The following is a 15,260-nucleotide window of genomic DNA, read 5'->3' as shown; positions in this document are numbered from 1 at the left end:
TGCTACACAGTACCGGCGTCTTGTGGGGAGCCTTCGCTACCTCGTCCACACACGGCCTGACTTGGCATACTCCGTCGGCTACGTTAGTCGGTTCTTGCAGCGACCGACGACGGAGCATGAGCAGGCTGTGAAGAGGATCATCTGCTATGTTGCGGGGACTCTCGACCACGGTCTCTACTACCCGAGGTGCCCTGGGGAGGCACACCTTGTCGGGTACAGCGACAGCGACCACGCCGGTGACATCGACACTAGCAAGAGCACAAGCGGGATCCTCTTCTTCCTCGGCAAGTGCCTCATTAGCTGGCAGTCGGTCAAGCAGCAGGTGGTGGCCATGTCCAGCTGCGAGGCCGAGTACATAGCGGCGTCCACTGCTTCGACTCAGGCGCTTTGGCTGGCTCGACTGCTCAGTGATCTCCTCGGGAGAGACACTGGAGCGGTGGAACTCAGGGTGGACAGCCAGTCCGCTCTGGCATTGGCCAAGAACCCCGTGTTCCATGAACGGAGCAAGCACATCCGGCTGAGATACCACTTCATCCGAGACTGTGTGGCAGAAGGGAGCATCAAGGCGCTCTACATCAACACCAAGGATCAGCTAGCAGACCTGCTCACCAAGCCCCTTGGGAAGATCAAGTTTGTTGAGCTTTGCTCCAGGTCGGGGATGGCCCAACTTTCTCACAAGACGACGCCCAAGACTTAGGGGGAGAATGATGGAATAAGTCTTGAGCATCTAGAGGACAACAGTCGCTTTGACTGTCCTCTGTAGTCCTTTAGCATCTAGAGGACAGCTTGACTGTCCTCTGTAGTCTCTTTAGCATCTAGAGGACAGCAGTCGCTTTTTGACTGTCCTCTATAGTCTCTTTAGCATCTAGAGGACAACAGTCGCTTTTGACTGTCCTCTGTAGTCTCTTTAGCATCTAGAGGACAATCCTGTTGTGTAGTGTGTGTGAGAAGGTGTGGTAGTGCAGCCTCTAGGGCTATAAATATGGGTCTCCAACCCTTAGATGGGTATGGCATTGTGTAGTGTTTGAGGAAATAAACAGAAAATTGCCCCAACTCATAGTGTCATCCTCTTGATGAGAGTTAGAGTCCCTCTACTTACACAGTAGAGGGCAGAAATAGGACAGCACGTTAGGAGCACCTTAAGAGCATCTTAGCATATGCTCTGGCAGCCCTTTGGGTTATAAATATGTATCCTATGTATCCCCAACCATTAGCTGGTTATGACATAGTGTAGTGTGAGGAAAATTAAAAAAGAAAAATTGCCCCACTTGTAATGTCTCCTCTCGATGTGAGTAAGAGTCTCGTTGCTTACGATTGATATCGAAGCCAAACTATCATGCAGTCTAAACATCTCTTGTTCATCTCTTTCCCGCGCCTCTCCCGGTACTCAGCCGGCAACAAGAGCACCGACTGTTCCTACTCAACCCTCCTCTCTTGCTCAGATGAGCAGCCTTCCGTCCAAGTCAGCCTCTTCCCCACACAGTAACGCCTCGCTTGCATGCCATGTCCGAAGAACAGTCCCAGCGCTCGGTTGCTTGGAGTGCGCGACACCGGCACGAGGACGAGGTCGCCGCGACAAAGGAACACGAGCGAGCATCTGCAGCGACAACGACGAGGGCTGCAAGGTTGGCGGCAGCAGAACTGGCAGCAACGAGGGCGGAAGTAGAAGCAGCGGCGGCGGATGCTGCATGTGTGGCAGCGGTAGAGCTCGAGGCCCTGCGCGGCAGTAGAACCAACAACTTTGCTTCTGTCGACGACAACACCAACGACGAACTCAGGCTGGCAGCGCAAGAGCAGGTGACACAATGAGCAACCGCGTAACCCCATGGGGGCGCGCGCGGCGGCAGCCTTTGTAGGCGCAGATACGCCGACGGCACTCCGCGCGAGAACGCACGCGGCGACAGCCTAAACGGGCGTCGACGGCACTCCTGGTGGCAGCGGCCGGGTCGACAAAGATCGTGGCTTCTACAGGCGGCGCGGCTCCCCCTCCCCGGATTGGTACCATGGTCACCGCGGGGTCTAGGTTGTTGTTAGGGACGCCGGTCCCGACGGTGGGTGATCTACCCTCACCAAGACCAACTACGTCGAGTGGCCGCGGTGATGAGAGTACGACTCCAGGTTCGCCACATGTGGGAATCAGTTCGGTACGGCGACGCGACTACTACGAGGATCGACGGGCGCTGGATGCCCTCATTACTGCAGTCCCACCTGAGATGCAGTTTTCGCTTTCCCAAAAAGCGGACTACCAAGGAGGCCTAGGACGCCATCACTGCGACCGTGCCCGCAAGACCACACTGCAGGCACTTCGCATGGAGTTGGAGAACCTGACGTCTAAGCCAAGTGAGGTCTGAGGATGTTGACTTTTGCTACGTGGATTTAACAATTTGGCATTCATTAACTAGTGCAAACACAGAAAACAAAAATAAAACAACTTACAAGGAAACTGATGATTGAACAATTTCAGAAGGCACAGGTCCACTTAAGTTGTTTCCACCTACATATCTAAATGGATATCAATCATTAGCAAAGTGAGAAACACATATATCCTGAAACTTGAAGTTATATGCACAAGAATAAGATTGTGCACGAAGTGTTTAAAAATCATGTGTGGAATGTATGTGGAATGGATGTATGAATTAGACATGCGCTCTTTATTCTGAGTTCAATGTTTAGATAATGTTGCACGATGATTCCTATGCAGATTTGCAACAAACACAAAATGTCCTGCTAGATTTTCAGATAAACCTTAAAATGTGATGTTTACCATCTCTAATTTTAAAACATTTTTAGGGGAGAACATATACAATTTCCGAATTGCATACATGAGTGGAAGCTATTTAAATTACAAGGTTCATTAAATTTCTAAAGTAAAGGTGACTGTTGTAATTTCCATATGTAAAATCTATAGCTCAGAATGACTCTAGTTAACACTTCCAACTGGTGATAATAACTTTCAATAGTCTGACAAGACACTTCCATTTGGTGACGTAACTTTCAATAGTCTGACATGGGGGCATGCAAATCAGTTAAGAAATTCAAACCGAATCAAAGTGCTTTCATCAAGGGCTGATCCATTCAAGACAATTTTTTGCTTGTTAAACAAACAGCCAGGTTCCTCCACCTTCAGAAGCAGGCTCGTATTCTCCTCAAACTAGACATTACAAAAGCCTTTGATTCAGTATCCTAGTCATTTTTACTGGAGGTCCTCCAGAAGCTAAGCTTTGGGCTGATCTGGCGGGATGTTCTCAGTGGTCTGCTGTCATCCTCAACTACACAGGTCTTACTGAATGGAATCCCCGGATTCACCATATTTCATAGAAGAGGGCTGCGACAAGGGGGCCCCCTCTCCCCTATGTTATTCATCCTAGTTATGGATGTCCTCAGTCTGATTTTTGCTAAAGCTTCCGCTGCTGGACTGCTACAACCCCTATCCACAAGGGCGTTGCAACACAGGGTGTCCCTTTATGCCGACGATGTGGTTATTTTTCTTCATCCTGCTGACTTGGATTTGAACCTAACCATGGATATGTTGGAACTCTTTGGTGATGCCTCTGGTTTAAAGGCCAACCTGCTTAAGAGTAATGTTTTCCCAATCCAATGCACAGAAACGGATGTGGCAGTGGTTCAGAACGTTCTTCCATGTGAGCTGAAAGAATTCCCCTTTAGATATCTAGGTGTACCTCTTTCCCTGCTTAAGTTGACAAGGGACCAAATTCAGCTGTTTGTTGACCGGATTGCGGACCGTCTACCTGGTTGGAAGGCCGACCTGTTATCTCGGGAAGGTAGGAGAATTCTGGTGCAATCAGTTCTGACCTCCATGTTGGTATATTTGCTAATGGCTGTAGAGCTTCCGCCGTGGGCTTTCAAAGAAATAGATAAGATCAGGAGGAGATTTTTGTGGAGAGGAAGGAAATAGCTCAACGGTAGTCATAGTCTGCTTGCTTGGACAAAAAGTTTGTCGACCCCAGGAGCTTGGTGGTCTGGGCATCACTGATCTTCAGAAGCTTAGCTAGGCATTGCGCATGAGATGGCTTTGGCTTCAAAAAACTGAGCCTGATAAGCCTTGGGATTCACTTCCAGTTCATGCCCCAAATATGGTGCAGTCCTTCTTCTCAATCGCTATTTGTAGCGAGATTGGGAATGGAGCCAATACATTTTTTTGGACAGATAAATGGCTCCATGGACAGTGTATCGCGGACCTTGCACCGCTGCTATTCCGGCTGGTTCCCAAACGAAGAGCCAACAGCCGAACGGTTCTTGATGCTTTGACTCAAAATATTTGGATTTCGGGCCTCAAAGGCGCCCTTGGTGTTGCTGCCTTACTTGAGTATTTGCAGCTTTGGGATAATCTCTCTCAGATTGTGCTGGACCCAGAAGTTGAAGATAGACACATTTGGCGGTTCTCACTGTTAGACTGTGTGTGTGGGCCGGCACCACTGTTGGGCTGCCGGCCTATTAGGGTTAGGGTTGAGTCTCTATATATATTGTATCCCATCTATTATCAATACAAGTCACTCCACTATTCTACATGGTATCAGATTAGGGTTTCACCAATCAACACTCACCCTCTGGACAGTACTCTGCGAAGTCAGCCTATGAGGGTTTCTTCCATTGTACCTCAGCCTGGATGCACTCGTTTCTCAAATTGGTGGTGCCAAAGTATCAAGGAAGTGGAGAAGAGACTAAGAAAAGGTCTTAATTCCTTGATCATTTTGGTCGCTTGGGAGATTTGGAAGCATCGTAATGCTTGTGTTTTTGAAGGGGTTGTGCCCTGCACCCAGCGAGTTCAGAGTGCTGTGATTGAGGAGGGCAGCGTTTGGTGCTTGGCTGGTGCATCAGCTCTGCAGGACCTCCTCCTACGCCAGCTCCCTAGGGGACCCTAGCAGTTTGCCTGCTGGTGGTCGTTTTGGTCGGGTTATTGCTCTGTGTGCGTGGCGCGTTGTGTTAATGTCAGGGGGGTCTCGGCCTAGGGGCCTTTGTATTAGGGGTTGACAAGTCTTGTCTCTCCTATGTTTTTTTCTTCTTAATATAATGACACGCAGGTCTCCTGCGTTTGTTCAAAAAAAAAGAGGGTTTCTTCCAGGGAGGGATCCTCTTTGACCCTTGGGAGCGCATTTAGAAATCCTGGGCACCGGGTAATTGCCGCTTCTTCATGTGGTTGGTTGCTCAGGATAGATGTTGGACGGCCGACCGGCTTGATCGGAGAGGGCTGCAACATCATCCTAGATGCCTCCTTTGTGACCAGGAACTTGAGACCATTGATCACCTGCTTGCTTCCTGTGTCTTCTCCCGACAGTTCTGGTTCCAGCTTCTTCAGAAGTTTGGCCTCCAGTCTCTCTACCCTGAACCTAGAGTTGTTTCCTTTGGTGATTGGTGGCAGCATTTAAATGAGGTAGTCTCTGGTCTCATCAAACAAGTACTGAACTATGTGGTTATTCTAGGGGCTTGGTCTCTTTGGAAGCTTCGCAATAGATGTGTTCGATGGAGTTTCGCCTAGCCTTGCAGGCCTTGTGAACCAGGTCTTAGAGGAGCTTGATCTTTGGTGTTTAGCAGGGGCAAAGGGTGTCTCCCACCTAGTCGCCCAGGCTCTAGAGTTGGGCTGTTGATGTGTTGGTCGTTCCTCTTGGTGTATCTGTAACAGGTGCATCTGTCTTTGTGCTAGGCAGTTAGGGAGTGTGTGCTCGAGTGTTGGGTTTTCGATGTACCCTTTTTATCTTCTTAATATAAATGATACGTAGCTCTCTTGCGTGTTCGATAAAAAAACAATCTCTAGTTCTGGAGGAGATTGAGGTGGCAAAAGCACAGGACTTCTCCTGCCATCTATCTTTTTTGAGGGGAAAAAGGCTATAGGGGAAGCCCCTATAGCACGATTTTATTGGAACTATTTTTGGAATGAAATAGTGATTAGAAGGGGAAATAAAGAAGACGAGCAAGAAGCTATCGAGAGTTTAAGCCTAGCTCTAGAAGAGGGGTTAAATCTCAGCATCTGTAACTTCAACATGTCGTTGAAACAGCGTCGCCAAAAAGAAAACGAAGGGGCCTCATTCCTAAAGATGTAGTTGTTCCTCTGCTTCCAAATGCACCATAGCACCAGTGCCAGAATTTCCATGAAGAAACTATGACCAGGCACCCTTAGCCTCGTGAATCATAGGGAAGAAATCGAGGTCATGATTCCAGTGAAGACCCACATAACTCCAACAATCTATACTGAAGGGGCAGCGAAATAGCAGGTGATAGGTCGTCTCTTCGCAGTGCATGTCACACAGATCGCAATCAAGGTTGATGTCCAGCGGCAAAAAATTCTTTCTTCTGAGGATGTTCTTGGAGTTGATTATGTCCCTAAAGACCAACCATACAAAAATCTTGAATTTCTTGCCAAGCTTAGACTGCCAAATCCAATTAAAGGCAACGGGAAGCTGGATTAACTGAAAAGTGAGACTATAGAACTTGGACGAGCTGAAAGTGGTATTGCCCCATGAATAGGTCCATTTATCTTTGGCAAATGCAGAATTTTGAAGATTGCTCATCATCTCGTGGAAAGCCAGGTATTCGTGAGCAGCCTGAGGAGATAAAGGAGTATGAAAATTGCGCTCCATATCCATGTTGGCTAAAAAATCTTGAAGTGAACAATCTTTTTTCTTGGCAAATGAGAAAAGACAAGGGAAGGTGGATCTGGGGGAGATATTGTTCCAAACATCATGCCACAGCAAAATTGTCCTTCCATCCCCAACCCAGGGCATAGCATGCCCTCTAAAATAGTCAACCAACCTGAACACATCCTTCCACCAGAAGGAACCTGTTTCAGGAGAGGCATGGGGGATCTTGCCCCAGAGTATTGAGTGGTCCAAATAAGATTTACCCAAGGAATGTCTTCTCTGCCATAGAATTTGTGAATGAATTTGAGCAGGAGGGCCGTGTTCTGGATCCTTAGGCTGAGAACCGCTAAGCCCCCTATTTCTGGGACAACAAACTTTGTCCCAGGCGACCAGAGGATTACGATGCGCATTTCACTATTGCTGCGCCAGAGACAGGCCCTTCTAATACAGTCGATAGCGTTGATGACCGTTATTGGAATCTTAAGGGTGCACATTGCAAAGATGGGCATCGCCGAGAAAGTAGAGTTGACCAGTGTGAGTCTACCGGCCATAGAAAACCAAGAACTGATGGCGTTGAGCCTTCTTTCAACTTTGGTGATGAGAGGGAGGTAGTCTTTGACTTTTGGTCTCGCGAGACCCATTGGAAAGCCCAAATAAGTGAACGGGAAGGTGCCAACTTGGCATCCAAATACTGCCTCCAGCTGATTGGTTTTGGTGACATCCAGGTTGATCGGCAAGAGGCAGGATTTGTGGAAATTAATCTTGAGTCATGTCGACATGGAGAAAGAATGTAGAATACCTTTTAAACAGAACAACTCTCTTTGCGAGGCTTTCATGATGATTAGGGTGTCATCTGCATATTGAATGACAGGAAAGTCTGAATGGGTGACGCCATCAAGAGGAGCCGAGAGGATGCCCATATTTGCGGCTTTGTTGATGATACATTGGAGAAGGTCCACCGCAATGACAAAGAGGAGTAGTGAAAGAGGATCACCTTGTGTTACCCCTCTCATACACCGAAAAAATCTCCCCAACACACCATTTAAAAGAACTGCAGAGGAACCTGAACCGAGAATGGTCTGGACTCAACTGATCCACTTGTCAGGGAAACCAAGTTGTCTGTGCATCGCCAGGATGGCACTGTGCTCTATAGTGTCAAAGGCTTTAGCAAAATCCAGCTTTAAGACCACCGCTTCTTTTTTTAACTGTTGGCATTGATGAATGTACTCATAGGTCCATGCCAAACAATCTTGAATAGATCTGTGCTTGATAAACCCATATTGGTTTCTGTGAATAAGACTCGACATCTTTGGTTGTACCCTGTTGGCTAGACAGTCAAAGAAGTCCTGACCTTATTGCAGTTCGAAATCAAGCGATTTAAATTGGAGGTAGACTTCATTTCTAAAGAACGTATCTGACATTTTTGAATTTAACAACTATTCTTGCAGCACTAGATGTTGTTCTGATTTCTTCGTTCCAAGCATTAAGAACCACTTCAGTAAATCCTGGCAACTCAATCCAATAATTTTCAAAACGAAAGATATTAGCTTTCGGAATAGAAGAATCGATTTAGGCAACACAAGGAATGTGGTCGGAGGTCTTCGCCAAAGGAAAAAGCAAGGTGTTGGGGAAAGCAGTAGTCCAACTAATAGAAGTGAAACACCAATCTAATTGAACCAACAAAGGATTAGACCGCATATTGCTCCAAGTGAAACTTCACCCTTTAAGGGGGATTTCGATAATACCAAGTCTGCTAATGATAGAGTTGAAGGTATTCATATCAGAAACATTCCCTCCTGGCTTATTTCTGTCGGCCGCTGAGCGATAGAAATTGAAATCCCCAACAACATCCAGTTATCTATTGAAGAGATGTCGAGAGAGCTCAACCAGTTGATAAAAGCAATACGATCCGATCTAATACAAGGACCATACACGATTGTTAACTTCCAATGGTCCGCAGAAAGACGAGAGACAAACTCCACCGTAATAGAGAAAAGATTAACCTCTTGGATCGAGCCCTGAAGCAAAGAATTATTCGAACCCATCATAATACCCCCCGAGGCACCTCTAGAGGCGCTAAAGGCAAATTTGGTGAAGCGCTAGGGGCGAAACGTTTGAAAGAATGAGGGGTAAAGTCCTTCATTTTTGTTTCTTGGATGCAGAAGACGGAACAACCACTTTCTTCAATTTTTTGCCGCATTGCATGGGCTTTGCCTTCATCATTCAAACCTCTAATGTTCCAATTAAGAACATTCCAATTTCTAACATTGTGATTCATTAAATATCACAAAAATAAATAGGGCCAACAAGCACCTGGATATCACATCCAGGACGCAACCAAAGGGTAGAGCCCTCCCCACAGACTTACCCAGGTCAAAATGGATCAGAAAAAACAGCATCATCAAAATGCAAATAAAAGGCCAAGTTGCCACCAAGGCCAGATGATGTTTGTCGCCCAAGATCCAAAAACCATCAGAAAGTACCCCACGGGTAGAGAAGACTATTAAACCACCACATAAGTTTTGGGACGCAACAGAACACAGCCACCCACACATCATTAGACGTTGTTTTGTGAATCTTCATATTTCTTGAGTGTTTTCAGCGAGGATGATGTTGCCCTCCGCTCCTGGGTCCGGATGAAGCAGCACCTCCACGGATGCCTCCTCAGGGGGCACACCACAATGCTCAATGGCCACCTTCTGCAAGGTGATATCATTAATTTCTGGATAAGTACCATCAAAATCTAAGAGATTTTGCAAGAATTTTAATTTAACCGGCCCAGGAAAAGAATTGAGATCATTCAAATCTTCCAACGAAAGAGGCAGATGCTGAGTGGGTACCTCCCGGGACCCAGAGGTCGAGCCAAGCTCGAAGGAGACCTTGAGTCCCTTTGTTACAGCATTGATCCTTGCACTTCTTCTGGCTGGAAGAGGGTGAGATTGTTGAGCAGCCTTCTTACGCACAGACCTAGTCTTCTTGTCAATGTGCTCAATCTTCTTAGGCGCCTGCCTTTTGTAGACTTTGGAGATCACTTGCTTTTCCTTTAAAACCTCCTGATCATGCCAAAATGAGCCAATAGGTTCGAAAGGCAAAGGGGGGCAGAGGGAGGCTGGTAGCCACTAGCAGGCTGAGCATTTTCAATGACGATCTCCGGCGGGAGGAAGGGACGAGGATCCACCGGGAAGTTGGCCATTTGCAAGAGAGACGAGGGCAACAACGAGAGACCACCGAACTGATGAGATCGAGAAGGTGAGGGCAAGAGGGTTTGCTCGGCAACAGTACGCGAGAGGTGGCCAGCGTTAGAAACGAGAAGATGCCTGCAACCGAGTATAGCAGTCGACCCAGCAACCGAAGCCAATTGAAAGTCGAGCGAAACTCTTTTAGGGATGGGAGCCGAACGGGTGCCCATGACAGAGAACGAAAAGGCGCCTTTACCGGAAGATTGAGTGGGCCCGGTGACCGAAGGCAAAGAGGCCTTGGCTAAGTCTCCAGGAGCAACTTCTAATGCAGCAGGAGCATCATTGCAGCCTGCCGCCAATCCATTAATGCAGTGTGCCTTAGGCCTCCAAATCAGACGCGACGAAGGCTGGACGTGCGAACTTTTGCAATATTTTTCCAAGTGACCGAGCAGAAAACACCGGCGGCACCTGACCAAACTAGAACAAGTCCTGACGAAGTGGGTGTTCGAAAGACCCCGGTAGCAAAGCTTACCCAATAGAAAGGTGGGTCCCACATAAGACGAGTGCGCATGCAACGTGCGAACACTCCCAGCCGATGAGGGACGGGTATTTCACAGAGCCCCAAGTGACTCCACCCTATCCAAATCCGGGGAAATACGAGAAAAGATAGCTGGAACAAGAACCAAGGCAGACACCAGAGAGCGGTTTTTCAAACTAAAACGAAATTTAAAGTATGAATTTAAAATTTGCAAAGGACATTTGAAACTCCCAATTTGCACAAAATCCTTCTGATATTGAACAGTGGGAGTATCATGAGGGATGAGCTTCGACTTTCTCTTCATAGCTGATCTAAGAAATCCCTTGTTGAAATGACCTGAAGGGCTATGTTTCTTGTTTGGTGAGTCTTGCACCAAATTCTTACCAAAGGAGACCAATTTAGAAGAACGGCTGCTTCTACGTCGAACAACTGTCCATTTTTCATCCTCCTCTCTGCACCAAAGAGCATATTCCTTTCTCCAGTTTGGACTTCCATTTCCCCAAAGATCAAAATAGACGTCAAAGTTTGCAGAGATGATGCGTTTAAGAGCAAGGACCATGAAGCCAACTTTCTTAGTGGCCACGGAAAAACGAAAATGTCGGTTTGATTCTTCAACAACATGGAAACCCGTCGGGGAGCCACCAAGAACCGAATGCAAAGCCAAGCTGACTAATTCAACTGAAAGACGAAAAGTGTAGCGACGAAATACCACTATCAGAAGGAAAGAGCCCAACGACGAAGAGGAGGAGGCTTGGTGGACCGAGGATCCAAATCTCTGAAGAACCGAGAGCTAGAAAGCATTACCCGGCGAGCAATCCAAAGAATTTGCGAGCAATTTTCCCCTATCATCCCAGACAAATGGGGAAGCCATCGCGGGCAGGGGAGGTCAGGAGGGGCAGACTAGACGGACGACGACGCTAGGGTAGACGCATGGTGGTAGGCGCAAATACAGTGTGCGGCCTTGATGGAAACGGCGGTGGGGGAGAGCGCGAGAGCAAGCGGTGGAGCCATTCTTCCCGCCATCTAGGGGATAACATACTGCAATAGGTTCTGATAAAAAAATATATTGCAATAGAAAACATGGTAGTTTAAGTACCAACTCATAATGTTGGGATCCCAAACCTCAAGATATAAAGATGGCACAATATGGTTGCCCCCTCAGCTCCCGCCCCTTCATTTCCCACCATTGTCGGCTCCACCCAACCCCCAACCCCTCACTGCCAGCCACTTCGGTGCCGGCGACCACCGTCCCCGGGTCCCTCCCCTCCCCAAGCGGCGCTGGCTTCCTCCCCCCCCCCCCTCCTTGGCTCTGTTTACCACCAAGCGTTCTGGTCGCTCCAAGTACTATCGTTTGGTGGAGTCCAGTGCCACATCGGGTGTCCTCCTGCCCGAGAAAGGGTGGTACCAAGACGCTGGTTAAGGTGTAAGATGGGTGTTTCAATCTGGGATCGCCTCGCCGGCGGTGATGTAAAGGCTAGGAAGTTGGTTAAGGAGCCTATTGGGCGTGCCTCCATCTAGGATCTCGTTGCCAGTGGACCTCTTCAGACCGCACCACGTCAATTGGCATTTTGGCAGCGGCTCAGCCCTCCCACGGAACAAGTTTCTCATTCAACAATGGCAGCAATGGTGACTTCTGCTTCTGAGACGAGGAGCAAACATTGTCGTCATCGGTCGAGAACCAGGAAGCCTAAGGCTACGTTGGCTGGTACTCCTTCGGAGGGACTGGTTGAATCTGTTACAATATGTCTGTTCTGTCCGCTGGTGTGGGCTGGGCCATTCCTGTGTGTCTAAGGCCCAGCCTAAGATGCACCTATCACCTTCCCAGCCGTAGTTGCACTGGCCAACCATAGGGAAGGGGTTCCCGACACCTCAAGGCGCTCTGCCTATATATGTGTATTGTTCTCCTCAATCAATGACACACAAAACATATGGCAGTATATCCTCTATCATGGTATCACAAGACCTAGGTTTCACTTCCGCTTACCTATCCATCACAGCCAGCCACTGTCTCAGCCCCACCCCCTAACCATGGCCGACGACACCACCTCAAGCCTGGCGACTGCTGAGGAGGAAGTTGCGTGCCTGCTGCAGAAGGATGCCCTCGCCGCTACTTTGGCCACCACAGCACTATAGCAGGTCGTCGCCGATGCGCGTCGACAGGAGAAGTCCGCCGCACTATCCTGGGAAAAGGAGGTCCTTGTCGGACTCGAACTGGATATGGCCGCTACACGGCAGCGGGCCGACCCACATCGGGACGCCGACAACCGCGCCATGGACGTCGTCTCCCACCTTCACGCTCAAGTCACGGTCATCCAGAATGGTCAATAGCACTAAACCAACTATGATTATGAGTCTGTCTAAATTCACCACTGTTAAGGCTATCTGGTCACATCTGAAGGACCGGTTTGTTCAAAACAGCGGTGCTCTTTTACATACCCTTATGCAACAAACTCATGTCATTGAGCAACATGATATGTCCATTGATGAATACTATTCAGCCTTTGATCGTCTTATGAATGCTTTGACCTCCATGGTGCCTGCTTGTACAACTGTGCCTTGCCCAGCCCACAAGTTCATTGAGAAGTTTTTCACATACAGATTTGTTATGGGAGTTCGATCTGAATTTGATTCTCTTCGTGCAAGGCTGCTTCACAGTTTTGATACTCTGACCATGGCTCAGGCGTTATCTGAATTACTTGCTGAAGAGACTCGTCTTAAGTCCATGTCTTCTATTACTGGTGTGAGTTCTCAAAGTGTGTTGGCTGCTGCTCAAAAGTCCAGAAACACCTCTTTTCAGCCTTGTGAACATTGCAAAAAGACCACTCATCGGTCTGAGAACTGCTTCGCTAAGTTTCCAGAGAAGCTGGCTGATTTTCGTGTTCGTCGTGCTGCTCGTGGTCGTGGTACAGGACCATCTCCTAGAGGCTCAGTTGCGGTGGCTGCTACTTCATCTGCTGGTGCTTTGTCATCATCTTGGGTTCTTGATTCTGGAGCTTCATTTCATGTGACATCTGACCAGTCACGGCTCGCGACTACTACACCTGTCACCGAGGGTACTTCTATTCAGACTGCTGATGGTACATTATGTCATGTCACCAACAAGAGTTCTCTTTCTGATCCAAAATTTATTGTCCTAAATATATTTTTTGTACCTGAGTTATCCATGGATCTACTATCCGTTGGTCAAATTACCGATCATAATTGTTTTGTTGGATTTGATGACTCGTCTTGTTTTGATAAGGATCGCAAAATAGGGGATGTGATTGGGACTGGCCGTCGCCGTAAAACTTCGCCTCGCCTCTACATCTTGGATACTTTGTGTCTTCCTTCATACCATACCACTACACCTCATGTGCTTGCTGCTTCGGGCCCCACGATGTCATTCGCCCAGTGGCATCATCGTCTTGGTCATTTATGTGGATCTCGTCTGTCTACTCTAATAAAGTCAGGATGTTTATGTCCTACACATGTTGAGTCTAGTTTCCATTGTAAATGTTGTCATCTTGGAAAACAAATACAACTCCCATATTTTATTAGTAATTCCCATTCTGCTAAACCTTTTGATCTAATCCATTCTGATGTTTGGGGTCCAGCTCCGTTTGTTTCTAAAGGTGGTCATAAATATTATGACATTTTTATTGATGATCATTCTCGTTATAGTGGGATTTACTTCATGAAACGTCGCTCCGAATTGCCTTCTATTTACAAGTCCTTCACTCGCATGGTTCACACCCAGTTTTCTGCTACTATTAAAAATTTTCGTTCCGATTCTGGTGGTGAATTTTTATCTAATAATTTTCGCCAGATATTGACCATAGAGGTTACTCTAGCTCAACTTTCTTGTCCTGGTGCTCATGCCCAAAATGGTGTTGCCATGGTTTTTAAAGCGGTAAGGCGGTCCAAGGCGTTGGACCGCCGCCTGGACGCCTAGGCGAGGTAGGCGGGCAAGGCGCCTAGGCGTTAGACCACCGCCCGTACGCCTAGGCGACGCCTTAAGAATAGTGGGTGTTGCTGAACGCAAACACCGTCATATTATTGATAGTGATCGTACTCTTTTGTTATCTTCTTTTGTTCCTTCACACTTTTGGAGTGAAGTTGTTTCCATTGCCGTGTATCTCATTAATAGACAACCATCATCTAAACTTTCTGACAAATCATCGGGTGAAGTTCTTTTTGGGACTTCTCTATGATATGATCATCTTCGTGTGTTTGGATGTATATGTTATGTCTTGTTACCACCTCGTGAGCGGACTAAATTGATTGCTCAATCTGTAGAGTGTCTATTCCTTGGATACAGTCCTGAACACAGGATATAGTTGTTATGATCCATCTACTCGTCATATTCGAATTTCTAGAGATGAGAGTTTCAATGAAAATTGTCCCTTCTTTCACAACCAATCTACTCACTCCTCATATTATCCCACATAATCTACTTCATGTGTCTTCCTTCCATTCCTATCGTTGAACCATCATCTTCTACATCCACATCTGATGTTCTCATTTCCATAACACCACCTTCCACCTCCACGTCATCCTCTACTTACTGTTCCAAACCTACATTCGTCGTTCCCGGTCTATTCCTGCGGCTGGTCCTGATAGTGATCCTGTACCTGATTCTTGTACTAACAATTATGAGTCTAACGATGTTTTTAATCAGGGATATCGTCTTCGTGATCATGATACCATTGAACCTCCAGATCGCTATGGTTTCCCACGAGCTGGTGTGGCAATTGTTGAACCCACTACTTACCAGGAAGCTTCTGGGATTCTTGAGTGGCAGCTAGCTATGATTGATGAATTGGCTGCTCTTGAACGCACTGGTACATGGGATATCGTTCCTTTACCCTCGCATGTTGTTCCTATCACATGCAAATGGGTCTTCAAAATTAAGACAAAATCAGATGGTTCCATTGAGAGGTATAAAGCTCGTCTTGTGGCTCGTGGTTT

At 47.3% G+C, this 15,260-nt stretch overlaps 1 protein-coding gene across 1 annotated transcript in view; it reads right to left on the bottom strand.

Moving 5' to 3' along the window:
- Positions 1-15,260, bottom strand: part of LOC103629538 (probable LRR receptor-like serine/threonine-protein kinase At1g56130) — a 62,253-nt gene that overhangs the window by 22,172 nt on the left and 24,821 nt on the right. The window contains exon 11 of the mRNA XM_008650632.2: positions 2,437-2,502. Within this exon, the coding sequence (XP_008648854.2) occupies positions 2,437-2,502 (66 nt within the window). The remainder of the gene's footprint in view (positions 1-2,436; positions 2,503-15,260) is intronic.

The sequence above is a fragment of the Zea mays genome, chromosome 6 (genome assembly GCF_902167145.1).
Source record: "Zea mays cultivar B73 chromosome 6, Zm-B73-REFERENCE-NAM-5.0, whole genome shotgun sequence".
Taxonomy (NCBI): Eukaryota; Viridiplantae; Streptophyta; class Magnoliopsida; order Poales; family Poaceae; genus Zea; species Zea mays.
This window is presented reverse-complemented; position numbering and strand designations above follow the sequence as displayed.